Here is a 14,286-nt window from a genome sequence, read left to right as displayed (position 1 = left end):
TATAATTTGTCACCTAAGAAGTATTATTTTAAGAATAAAACTCTAGTGGGTAAAGATTGAATTATAATGTTGAATATTTAAAAAAAAATTGATTAAAATGTTATTTACCTTGCGGTTAACTCGGTCTATTTGACGGTTTTGATTTTCTAGTTCTGAGCCCATATCCAATGCCATGTTTCGAAGATTACCTATCATTGTATTAACCTGTCCCACATTTTCTTCCATTTCATCCTCTCTTGCATCGTTTGTTATTCTAAAATAGAAGAGATGTTTATAATACTGATAGTGGAATTATTTTACCAACAGAATAGATTAGGCAGCGTTCGAAATATTAAATTATCTTATACATAAGTTTATATGAGAGTATCTTCAGCGCGCCGAAGATTTAATACCCTTTTAGACATTTATAATTATACAGTATAAAGGTTTTGCAGATATCTTGGAAATTATAATGTTGCCACAAAAAAGTCACTTTACGACCGATTCCTCCTATAACATAGCCTTGCCACCTTGATAGTGTTTGGTCCACGTATAAGCATCATGGTATATAGAGGAAATGCTGTTTGGTCCAAATATTTTGAAAAATCAAACAGTTGTTCAAAAGAGAACATACTTTCAACTAATCGTTAGTATGGCAGCTATATGATTTGTAGGGTCCGATGTTGACAGCATTTTGCATTAATGAAGGAAGCATAGAATTGAAAAACTAAATGTTTTGTATATCTACTTTTCCACCAACTTGTCGATACTTGTCTCTATCTCTACCCAACAGCCACGACAATTATTAATTTTAAGGACAAAACAGAAACGAATTAAATAGCAATAAACAAAGCAATAAAATCGCAATCGCAATGCTGTTGATATCATTCAGCAGGTTCAGCAGAATTCATAAATGTGTGCATACAGGAATTCTTGGAATTTGCGCTAGCCACCGCAAACACGTAGGCAGACAAAGTACATATTCTGTTTCTTAGCCTATCTTGATAAAAATTGTTGCAGTATACCTTATTGTACTATAAAATATTCGTGTATTCTCAAAAACAATTGCATAAAAGTTGTAGCATCACTTGGTGGACAATACAAGTTGGGTTAATAACTTGATTTTAAGCTTTTCGGCGGCATCTGGGAGGTGGTGATAGCCTTAAAATGATGATACTTAATATATGTATACTATTCTAGAAACAACATATCAATTTAATGACTTTAGATCTTATTATTTACCCAATTTGCTGAAACCCACATAAATATCGGTTAAGAAACACGTGTTTGCGACACACACAATCCTGCGCGTCTGATTCGAATTCTGTCAAAAGCTCTGCAATTGCGATTGTATTCGCTTCGCGAGATCGAAACCTACCAAGGAAACTATTTTCTTTGTTTTTGTGGCTGGTGTGGCTGTTGAGTAGAGACGACAAGTAGTGCGGTTAGTTGCGAGCTCGAACCCTGCCAAGTGAACTTCTTTTTTTTTTAAATTATCTTTCTTACTTTGAATTTGGTGCTGGAATAAGAAGGTTCAGGGTATGCCCTAGTTGGGAGCTCCTGACTAGAACCTCTTGTTTATGTTTTTTACGTCGATTAATAAAACCTTATGGTTGTCGAGAATAATACTTAATTATTAAAAAATTTATCATATTTTGTAATTGTGTATTTTATATACAGTATGTCGACAAATTGTTTTTACATTAGAAAAAATAAAATATTTTTCGACTTTCTTAGCAAAAGTAAATACATTTAAATGTGGTAAATATTTTTTTTAATTTATCATAGTTTTCTTATAGTATTTGCTAAAAGGATTCATAAAAATAGTCAAAGAAAGTAGAATGATATGTGAGAAATAAATCAAAAACCAAAAATAGTCGGTTTTGCCGCTGTCAGACAATTGTTTACACAACAATTTTCTGCATTCCTCCTTGCGTTTATGCATTGAATAGCGGTAAATTTACAGTAACTTTTCCCTTGCACATGCTTTGTTCTACGAATTTGGCTTTTTATAAACTGCGCGTCAGAAATTATTCATGCATTCCTAAAAATGCCAGGCAAGAGATTATCGCTTGAGATAGTCCAGTTATTGTATTTTAATCACCTATTGGGTGCAAGTACACAGGAAATCAGAAATCTTTTCTGTAACCCGCAAGACCATTTATAAAATTATAAAACGTGCTGAAAAAGAGGGAAGATTGGAGCGAAACAAAGGAACCGGTCGGAAGCTAAAAATAAATAAGCGAGCGGGGCGCGCATTGGTAAAAAAAAAAAACAGGATTACAATCCGATGATTTCAATGAGAACTATTGCAATAGAACTGAAGAAAGAGTTGGATCTGGATGCATCCCATACTACGACACGACTACAAATCAAGAGCTGCTCGCAAGAAACCAATGCTCTCTGATGTTAATGTTTGAAAACGATTTTCCTTTGCCACAATGTACCACAATCAACCTACCGAATATTGGGATGACGCCACCTTCTACGATGAGGCGAAAATTGATTTTAACCGATTACTTGGAAACGCGACAAGTTATCGAATATCGTAAACAGACTCGATCTGCCAGCTAGTCGGAGGACCTACAGCTAATTTTAAGTAACTAGCTCTTATAGGTTCTGATATCCTTGCGTTCATACATATAGACGAACGGACAGATAGACGGACATGTCTTAATCGACTCAGCTGTTGATGCTGATCAAGAATATATACAATTTATGGGATCTGTGATGCTTCCTTCTGCCTGTTACATATATTTACATTTGCACAAAAGCATTATACCCTTTTCACCCATGTTTAATGGGTTCAGGGTATAGACGTTTTTTTAAACGTTTTTCGAGATTTTTCCTTACTTGCGGGTGGAATTTCCCGAAACTCCGTCTTAACGTGCACTTCGTCACATAAGGTAACTCTCGTGAAAATTTCAGCTTCCTCGCTCTTACGGTTTGGGCTATGCGTGGATCGACAGACCAATCAGTCATTCAGTCAGCCAGGACAAACAGTTTTATATATGGAGATACAAATATGAACACAATTGCGATATATGTTAATATTTTAAAAATGAAGTATTTTTCTCGACAAAAGCAACAGATATATGGAGAATGAAAAAACGAAGAGGAAAATACGATATAATATAATAATATCAAATAAAATTGAAAAGAACACAATTTTGCCAAAGCAGATAGAAAATGAATTATTATGATTATTACGTCGATTCTATTAAAACCTTATGGTATTACAAAAGTTACTAGACTTTGGCTCTAATTGAAACTATACCTGAAAGCTATATTAACAACATATAAAAATAAAAAATCCGTTTAGAATAAAACACTTGCATTAGCACGTTTTGCAGTACGCTGTCTCCTCTGGTAACATCGGAGTAATATGGACGGGGGCCAGGCGTAAGCCTTGCAGTGTTCAAATTGCAACTCCATCTTCGTTTGGCACGCGACATGATCTTTTATTCGTAGTTCTTATTGTAAGAAACTGCAGGGGCGACTTGCGTTGAAGACAAAGCGTGGTGTAACTTTGGTGTTACTGTGTGTGTACATAGACACAGCACAGGCAGGGCCTGCCTCCACCCAGTTATAGAGTCACCATTGGTACGCAGCCAGCGTAAAATATAGTAGAAACTATCTCCGAGCTAAGTAGGATGACACAACGGTCACCTAGGAAAAGCCAACGCTTAAACAATGGCCAAGAGCAAAGCGGACAAGTAGAATGGTGAGCACTGTATCACAAATGCAAGTTCCCGCTGTTAGCGCACTACAAAGCCCCAGCACCGAAGATGTGGACACAAGTGTACAACCTGCCGGCACTGTGGCCGCGGGAGTGACTGCACGAGCCAGCACATTGACAGGAGCGCCAAGCCCAAGCACGCAACTCTCAAGTACGCAAGTAATGGACTTGATAAAGAGAGTCGCTGCGCTAGAGCACGAGTTGCAGAGGTCAAAAACTGGTCCAGCATATGTGACGATGCACGAGCACAGAAGATACTCGAAGGCACCATGTGAAAATAGGGGAACGTTGCCAGACAGGGTTATTATGGAAGCTATGAAGCTATGATATGACATACAAAGATTGGTCAATATTGAGAGAAAGATGAAACGACGTAACGATCAGTTCAAACGAACATAGGCACGTTATGTTAATAATGAATATGCTCGACGATTGGAGCATCATAAGGTCGCTTGAGCCAACAGCGACAAACTTCGGTCTCTGCCGCACCTTGGAGATTAAATTCAAATAAGCCCGGAAAGATAAGACGTGTGTTCGAAGCGGCGGCCAAGGTCGGTGACATTTCATTGAATTCGGCAAAATCCAAGGGGCCGCAGCACCATAAGTTGCTGCCAGCTGCTCTCTTCCATTTACGGGAAGGTGCCGTTGGCATTTGTGGAGACATCCAAGAGATGTTTTATCAAGTGTTGATTCGACCGCAGGATAGATGCGCCCAGCGATTCGTGTGGCAAGGCCGGGAGCCTGATGCTTATAAGACAAGTGTCGCGCACTATGTGAAGACCTGGAATGCCCCGCAGTATCATCTACTTTTCCACCAACTTGTCGATACTTGTCTCTATCTCTACCCAACAGCCACGACAATTATTAATTTTAAGGACAAAACAGAAACGAATTAAATAGCAATAAACAAAGCAATAAAATCGCAATCGCAATGCTGTTGATATCATTCAGCAGATTCAGCAGAATTCATAAATGTGTGCATACAGGAATTCTTGGAATTTGCGCTAGCCACCGCAAACACGTAGGCAGACAAAGTACATATTCTGTTTCTTAGCCTATCTTGATAAAAATTGTTGCAGTATACCTTATTGTACCATAAAATATTCGTGTATTCTCAAAAACAATTGCATAAAAGTTGTAGCATCACTTGGTGGACAATACAAGTTGGGTTAATAACTTGATTTTAAGCTTTTCGGCGGCATCTGGGAGGTGGTGATAGCCTTAAAATGATGATACTTAATATATGTATACTATTCTAGAAACAACATATCAATTTAATGACTTTAGATCTTATTATTTACCCAATTTGCTAAAACCCACATAAATATCGGTTAAGAAACACGTGTTTGCGACACACACAATCCTGCGCGCCTGATTCGAATTCTGTCAAAAGCTCTGCAATTGCGATTATATTCTCTTCGCGAGATCGAAACCTACCAAGGAAACTATTTTCTTTGTTTTTGTGGCTGGTGTGGCTGTTGAGTAGAGACGACAAGTAGTGCGGTTAGTTGCGAGCTCGAACCCTGCCAAGTGAACTTCTTTTTTTTTTAAATTATCTTTCTTACTTTGAATTTGGTGCTGGAATAAGAAGGTTCAGGGTATGCCCTAGTTGGGAGCTCCTGACTAGAACCTCTTGTTTATGTTTTTTACGTCGATTAATAAAACCTTATGGTTGTCGAGAATAATACTTAATTATTAAAAAATCTATCATATTTTGTAATTGTGTATTTTATATACAGTATGTCGACAAATTGTTTTTACATTAGAAAAAATAAAATATTTTTCGACTTTCTTAGCAAAAGTAAATACTTTTAAATGTGGTAAATATTTTTTTTAATTTATCATAGTTTTCTTATAGTATTTGCTAAAAGGATTCATAAAAATAGTCAAAGAAAGTAGAATGATATGTGAGAAATAAATCAAAAACCAAAAATAGTCGGTTTTGCCGCTGTCAGACAATTGTTTACACAACAATTTTCTGCATTCCTCCTTGCGTTTATGCATTGAATAGCGGTAAATTTACAGTAACTTTTCCCTTGCACATGCTTTGTTCTACGAATTTGGCTTTTTATAAACTGCGCGTCAGAAATTATTCATGCATTCCTAAAAATGCCAGGCAAGAGATTATCGCTTGAGATAGTCCAGTTATTGTATTTTAATCACCTATTGGGTGCAAGTACACAGGAAATCAGAAATCTTTTCTGTAACCCGCAAGACCATTTATAAAATTATAAAACGTGCTGAAAAAGAGGGAAGATTGGAGCGAAACAAAGGAACCGGTCGGAAGCTAAAAATAAATAAGCGAGCGGGGCGCGCATTGGTAAAAAAAAAAAAACAGGATTACAATCCGATGATTTCAATGAGAACTATTGCAATAGAACTGAAGAAAGAGTTGGATCTGGATGCATCCCATACTACGACACGACTACAAATCAAGAGCTGCTCGCAAGAAACCAATGCTCTCTGATGTTAATGTTTGAAAACGATTTTCCTTTGCCACAATGTACCACAATTAACCTACCGAATATTGGGATGACGCCACCTTCTACGATGAGGCGAAAATTGATTTTAACCGATTACTTGGAAACGCGACAAGTTATCGAATATCGTAAACAGACTCGATCTGCCAGCTAGTCGGAGGACCTACAGCTAATTTTAAGTCTCTAGCTCTTATAGGTTCTGATATCCTTGCGTTCATACATATAGACGAACGGGCAGATAGACGGACATGTCTTAATCGACTCAGCTGTTGATGCTGATCAAGAATATATACAATTTATGGGATCTGTGATGCTTCCTTCTGCCTGTTACATATATTTACATTTGCACAAAAGCATTATACCCTTTTCACCCATGTTTAATGGGTTCAGGGTATAGACGTTTTTTTAAACGTTTTTCGAGATTTTTCCTTACTTGCGGGTGGAATTTCCCGAAACTCCGTCTTAACGTGCACTTCGTCACATAAGGTAACTCTCGTGAAAATTTCAGCTTCCTCGCTCTTACGGTTTGGGCTATGCGTGGATCGACAGACCAATCAGTCATTCAGTCAGCCAGGACAAACAGTTTTATATATGGAGATACAAATATGAACACAATTGCGATATATGTTAATATTTTAAAAATGAAGTATTTTTCTCGACAAAAGCAACAGATATATGGAGAATGAAAAAACGAAGAGGAAAATACGATATAATATAATAATATCAAATAAAATTGAAAAGAACACAATTTTGCCAAAGCAGATAGAAAATGAATTATTATGATTATTACGTCGATTCTATTAAAACCTTATGGTATTACAAAAGTTACTAGACTTTGGCTCTAATTGAAACTATACCTGAAAGCTATATTAACAACATATAAAAATAAAAAATCCGTTTAGAATAAAACACTTGCATTAGCACGTTTTGCAGTACGCTGTCTCCTCTGGTAACATCGGAGTAATATGGACGGGGGCCAGGCGTAAGCCTTGCAGTGTTCAAATTGCAACTCCATCTTCGTTTGGCACGCGACATGATCTTTTATTCGTAGTTCTTATTGTAAGAAACTGCAGGGGCGACTTGCGTTGAAGACAAAGCGTGGTGTAACTTTGGTGTTACTGTGTGTGTACATAGACACAGCACAGGCAGGGCCTGCCTCCACCCAGTTATAGAGTCACCATTGGTACGCAGCTAAGAGGTACGAGCTAAGTAGGATGACACAACGGTCACCTAGGAAAAGCCAACGCTTAAACAATGGCCAAGAGCAAAGCGGACAAGTAGAATGGTGAGCACTGTATCACAAATGCAAGTTCCCGCTGTTAGCGCACTACAAAGCCCCAGCACCGAAGATGTGGACACAAGTGTACAACCTGCCGGCACTGTGGCCGCGGGAGTGACTGCACGAGCCAGCACATTGACAGGAGCGCCAAGCCCAAGCACGCAACTCTCAAGTACGCAAGTAATGGACTTGATAAAGAGAGTCGCTGCGCTAGAGCACGAGTTGCAGAGGTCAAAAACTGGTCAAGCATATGTGACGATGCACGAGCACAGAAGATACTCGAAGGCACCATGTGAAAATAGGGGAACGTTGCCAGACAGGGTTATTATGGAAGCTATGAAGCTATGATATCACATACAAAGATTGGTCAATATTGAGAGAAAGATGAAACGACGTAACGATCAGTTCAAACGAACATAGGCACGTTATGTTAATAATGAATATGCTCGACGATTGGAGCATCATAAGGTCGCTTGAGCCAACAGCGACAAACTTCGGTCTCTGCCGCACTTTGGAGATTAAATTCAAATAAGCCCGGAAAGATAAGACGTGTGTTCGAAGCGGCGGCCAAGGTCGGTGACATTTCATTGAATTCGGCAAAATCCAAGGGGCCGCAGCACCATAAGTTGCTGCCAGCTGCTCTCTTCCATTTACGGGAAGGTGCCGTTGGCATTTGTGGAGACATCCGAGAGATGTTTTATCAAGTGTTGATTCGACCGCAGGATAGATGCGCCCAGCGATTCTTGTGGCAAGGCCGGGAGCCTGATGCTTATAAGACAAGTGTCGCGCACTATGTGAAGACCTGGAATGCCCCGCAGTATCAGGGTTCAGATCCTCGCGCGGTTAAGGCTATTCTTGAATGTCACTATGTGGACGATTATGTGGATAGTTTTTATAGTAAAGGCAAAAATGTCGCTTTCAAATTGAACTTGAAGTACCACAAAGTACCTCGAAGTGTGCTAAACTTAGAGCGACAAGCGAGTACAAAAAGATAATTTTTGAGCTTGATCAGGTCAACATATGAAGCTTTAGGACTTCTTAGCTGTCTCATGATAGTTGGAAAGTTACTAATGCGTGAGATGTGCAATGATGAGATCGCCCAAGGATTTCGGAGCTCGGGCCATTACTTTGGCTCAATACCAGTGCGGGCAATGCAACTGCACGTTTTTGTCAACGCTAGCCAGAATCAAACGCAGCTGTGACGTACTTAAGAGTCACCAATGTAAACGATGTCAATTCCACGTTTGGATTTGCAAGCAGCCGTGTTAGGAACGAGGCTGATGGACACTGTCAAAAAAGAGCACAGTATAGCGATCAGCGACGCTATACTATGGAATGACTCCAAAACAGTGCTGCGTTGGATAGGCAACACCCACCGTCGATATAAGCAGTTCGTCAGAAATCGAGTGGGAGAAATTTTGGAGTCAACAAAGGTTTCCCAATGGAGATGGGTACCTACTGCTGAAAATGCAGCAGACGACGCAACTAGGCCGCATTGTCACTTATACCTCAGCAAACGGTCACGATGGTTAGACGGGCCAACATTTTTGCGGCAGCCGGAAAGCAGCTGCCCGCAGTCCGAACCGTGTACGGAACGCTCATCCTACGAAGATGAAGAAGAGATGCCGGGTGGATTTGCCTTAGTTGCAGCAAATTACTTTTTCATTTCATTTCAGAGATTCTCTAGCTACAGTCGGCTGGTTAGGACGACGGCTTGGGTTTTAAGGCTCCCGCGCTGGAGCCGTGAACAGAGGACTGAGCTTAAGAGATTCGGCCTCACCTCATCTTAGTTTTAACCTATGTAATCCGTTTAGAATAAAACACTTGCACTAGCACGTTTTGCAGTACGGAGTCTTTGATAACATCAGAGTACCATGGCCGGGGGCCAGGCGTTAACCTTGCAGTGTTCAATTTGCAACTCCACCTTCGTTTGGCACTCGACAATTATTATTATAAGATCAGCTATGTGCCCTTTAGTTTGAATTTTTGGATGTTTTATATCGCAATCTGCATTTGAATTATAAATTGACCTTAAATTTGAATTCGTGTTTCAAAGGCTCCCACTGGAGTAACAATGTTTTAATAGACTTATTTACTTCGATAGTTATTACTTTACTTCTTCTCTATTTTCTACATGCTTTATAATCTCTTGTTTATTGGCAAACCGTTTTCTCAAATTAAACTACTTCCGCTAGGTCCCTAGAAATTTATTTTATTTTCTTCTGACAGTCTTGTATGAGGTTTGCACCTGACATCAGATCATTTATATAAAAGTTATTTAAGATTGATTCTCCAATGATTTGATTCTTATAATTATTTGATGTCTCTACTAGCACTCATAAGTATGGGGCTGACGCGATATCGTTTGTAACCGTTATGAGTTTATAATTGTTAATCTGCTGATATGGAGTTTCTCTCCACAGACTCCACACACTTCTTCTTGTCGGTAAAGAAACAAAAAAAAAACAAGTAAGAGGTTCCAGTCGGGGACTCCCGACTAGGAGATACCCTGAACCCTCTTTTTCCAACACCAAATTCTGCTCGAGCTACGCGCTCTTTTGCTTATATAGTAGTTCTTTTGGCAGAGTTCGAACTCGCAACTAACCGCAATACTTGCCACCGGCTCCACTCAATAGCCACTCCAATAATTAAGTCTCAGTAAGAATAAAACGGATTAAAATGGCAGCATAGAAAACAATTTGAATCAGACGAGCATGAATAGGTGTGTGTACATGCATACAGAATTTCTTGAAGTTTGCGTCGCAAGCACGTGCGCGGTCAAAATACCAAAAACAAAACATAAACGATCTTAAAGAAAATTTTCTGCATTTTATTGTACCATAGAATATTCTCAAGAAGTCAATTGCATTTAAAATGTGGCTTTATAGGTTGACAATAAAAACTGCGTTATTCACTTGATTTATAAGTAGCTGTTGGGTGGTAGCTGGGCGGTGGCGATAGGTATAAAATTAAAGAGACTTGAAAAATGTATAGTATTCTAGAAGCAACATATGTTTGGTGATTCTAGTTTTAATTATTTACCCAATTTGCTCAAAAAACAGGATATCGATATCGATTTTATCGATTGCTTGGAAACGGAGTAAGTTATTGATTACCGGAAACAAACTCGATTTGCGCAGGCACTAGAAGGACCTACATCTAAAATTTCAAGCCTGTAGCTCTTATAGGTTCTGATATCCTTGCGATCATACATACAGACAGACGGTCGGACGGACAGACGGACATTGCTAGATCGCCTCGACTGTTGATGCTGATCAGGAATATATATACTTTATGGGATCGGAGATGCTGCCTTCTGCCTGTTATATACATTTAAAATATACAAATACCTTTTTACCCATTTCTAATGTGTTTTATAAATTAGACTAGTATATATATAACAAGTATCTTTCATTTCATAGCTTTCGCCACCTCCCCGCTACTACCCCTAAGCTATAAATCAAGTTAACAAACCTATTTATACTGCCCACCAATATAAGACACAATTTTAACGCAATTGATTTTTTGATAATGCACGATATTGTATAGTACAATAAGATGCAGAAAATTTCATCAAGATCGGTTAAGAAACACAGAAGTTGAATTTCTGTATACATGTACACACACGTACGCGCATTATAATTCCGATTGTATGTTTTCTGTTCTTTTAATTCATTTTTTCTTATAAAGACTCAGTTCTTGGTGTAGTTGTTGAGTAAAGGGGGAGGCATTTAGAGCTGCGTGTAGCGAGTTCAAACTCTACCGAGGGATTTACTTTATATATTTTTGGCTACTGTGGCTGTTAAGTGAAGCCGGTCAGTTAAGTGGTAACTTTTTTTATACCCTGAACCCATTAAAAATGGGCATAAGGGTATATTGTATTTGTGCAAAATCCAAATGTATGTAACAGTCAGAAGGAAGCCTCTCCGACCCCATAAAGTATATATACTCTTGATTAGCACCAATAGCCGAGTCGATCTAGCCATGTCCGTCTGTCTGCCCGTCCGTCCGTCCGAATGTATAAACGCATGGATCTCAGAACCTATAAGAGCTAGAGACTTAAAATGATGTAGATGCTCCTAGTTCCCGCGTAGATCGAGTTTCTTTCCGATAATCGATAACTTACTCCGTTTCCAAGAAATCGATAAGAATCGATATCCGTATCCTGTTTTCTGGCAATTTTGGTAAATAATAAGAGCTACAGTCACCAAACTTGATATATAGCTTCTAAAATAAAATATATATATGCATTTGATGTTGGAAGAAGAGGGTTCAGGGTATCCCCTAGTCGGGAGCTCCCGACTCGAACCTCTTACTTGTTTTTAATTTATCTTTGTTACTACGAACGGAAAAAGAGGGTTCAGGGTATTCACTAGCGCGAGTTCCCTACTAGAGCCTCCTACTTGTCTTAAATCACTTGCTTTTGTTGATTTTTCAATATTTCCTTATATGTCAAAATACTTATGCCACCTAACATTTATGAAAAATTATATTTGTTATGGTTATTAATATACTTCTATAAGATTTTTTAATATATTTTAAAAATAAATGAACATACATTTATTACATATATATTTTAACCTTTTTCAAAGCTCAATTAAAGAGTTATAAACAAAAACGCATGCTAATGTCTTTGACAAACTATTTTTGCCGTCGACGTACAGACACACACAAGCATTTTCTACATTGCACCCATTTTGCGTCCGTTTTTGATAACAAACATCCATCCAAATTAATTTTCCTGTATAAACCAGTTAACTTCCTACAAAAATCATTTGAAGTTTTGTAACAACAACTTAACATTAATTTTATTAAATTTAATAAAAAATGTCACATTTTCCTGCACAAAAGTATTGGCACACATAACTATAAAACTTAAAATGATTACATATGAAACTTAACTAATATTTGGTGGGCAAGCCTTTCTATTTTATAACAGCCTCTAAACGTTTTAGCATAGAATGAATCAATATTGTGGTCGTTTCCACCCCGATATTTTGCCATTCTTCCAATAAAACCGTTCTCAGCTGACTTTTGTTGGAAATGGCCCGTTTTTGACCCTCCTATCCAGTCCCCGCCATATATGTTCAATTGGGCTTAGATCCGGAGATTGAGGGGGATGTGGTAAGACGTGTGCCGTATTATATGCCAGCCACATTTTAACATCGTGAGCAGAATGCTTGGGATCGTTGTCGTGTTGAGCGAAAATTATAAAATTTGGTTTCATCGTTCCAGAAAACGGATGGCTTAGTTTTATACTTCTTTGCGTACTCCGAACGTTTAATTTTATTGGCAGAGGAAACAAGTGGCAACTCGTGCATTGCAGTTGGCCCCATGCTGTACCCTTCTGATTGTCATTGGGTGTACTTCTTTTTCAAATTCGTGTTGAGCCTCAGCAGATATTCGTGTAGATGTTATTTTTGGGTTCTTTTTAATTTACGCACTATATCGCTCCGTTCGCGGTCACTTAAAACCCGGTCGCAGCCTTGCCGTGCAGAGTTTTCAAGGTTTTGCGATCCTTTAAAGCGTTGTACAATGCTGCGAATGCTGCACGATCTTAGCATACGACTTACTTTGCTTATGCAAATATAAAATTATTTTGCTTTGAGATTTGGTGGTTTCTTTTTGTTTTGGACTTATATTTGACTATTTTTTATTGTTTGAGACAAAATGAAAGTCTCAAATCGAAAAATATTTATGATTTCAAACAACGGTAGGTTGCAACATATGTTCTTACTAATAGCGTTGCCAGATGGATAAGCGCATACAAATTAATAAATCAATACAAACCTGAAATTATAAAAAAGATGGGCGCGCTTCATACGCATGTCAATAATGTATTTTCTTTGGCGCTCATGATCTGCCCATTCACGGATATTAGTATGTGTGTGTGTTTTAAGCGCCCGAAATACAGAAATCACAAAAACTTTAAATCTTGTTAAATTTGCGAGGAAACGGCAGGCAGGCCACCCACAGGCACACAAGTGCACAAATTCCTCTATTCATATACAAAATATTCAAGTTTGCGTGAATAGCGAGTCCAAAATATTTTAAATGCACACTTGGCAACGCTTTGGTACCCTTTCAATGATAACGAGCTAAAATGTAAGAATTTCGCAACGACGTGGCAAACCGTTTCACTGTTACATATTATTCGTCCCTTCAAATGGGGAGAGAGCCATCAACTTTTGAGAAAAAATGAATTTGTGGGCTTGTGCGGACAACTACACACACAGACAGACATACAGACACAGACACAATATACACAAATTGAAAGAGCACTGAGAGTAAACCAAAGCAGTTTCCTGCAGTGCGAGGGAATAAAAAAAGCAGCAATACCGTTCTATGAACCCGAACAAAAACGAAGACGACTTTGGACCAGCCACACAGAAAGCGAGCGGCCCCATCGCCGTACTACTTTTGTCCAGTCTATATGTTCTTTGGTTAGTGCTGGTATGGATAACAATTAAACACACTAGATAAGTTGCTATAGGTATTTTGATCATTTGATCATTGGTCGCAAGGACTAGAGGCAGACATACTAATATTCTCCCCATTTAAAGAGAATATCTACACCAAATCATTATCAGATATTAAGTACGAACCCATTCAATAAAACACCACGCCTAGGTCAAGGCTAGTCATAGATTTAATAGTCTAAATATATAAAAAAAACTATATAAATCGAAAAAAATAATATTTTCGAGCTCGTTGGTTTATAATCCCAGATGGATCCTGGTGGGCGGTCTTCCTTTCTTTCGTGTGTGTATCTTGAAGCAAATACATATTCTCTGGTTTTACAAGTATGA

General features: G+C 38.4%; 1 protein-coding gene across 4 annotated transcripts in view; it reads right to left on the bottom strand.

Moving 5' to 3' along the window:
* The window catches only part of Snap25 (Synaptosomal-associated protein 25kDa), a 271,616-nt gene that overhangs the window by 43,071 nt on the left and 214,259 nt on the right, over positions 1-14,286 (bottom strand). For all 4 annotated transcript variants that reach the window (XM_070210840.1, XM_015169290.3, XM_002058732.4 and 1 more), the window contains one exon: positions 109-253. In XM_070210840.1, coding sequence (XP_070066941.1) covers positions 109-253 — 145 coding nt within the window. The remainder of the gene's footprint in view (positions 1-108; positions 254-14,286) is intronic.

Source organism: Drosophila virilis, unplaced genomic scaffold (assembly GCF_030788295.1).
Source record: "Drosophila virilis strain 15010-1051.87 unplaced genomic scaffold, Dvir_AGI_RSII-ME tig00001170, whole genome shotgun sequence".
In the NCBI taxonomy this organism is placed as follows: domain Eukaryota; kingdom Metazoa; phylum Arthropoda; class Insecta; order Diptera; family Drosophilidae; genus Drosophila; species Drosophila virilis.
The sequence above is the reverse complement of the archived record's forward strand: the minus strand, read 5'-3'. Positions and strand labels throughout refer to the sequence as shown.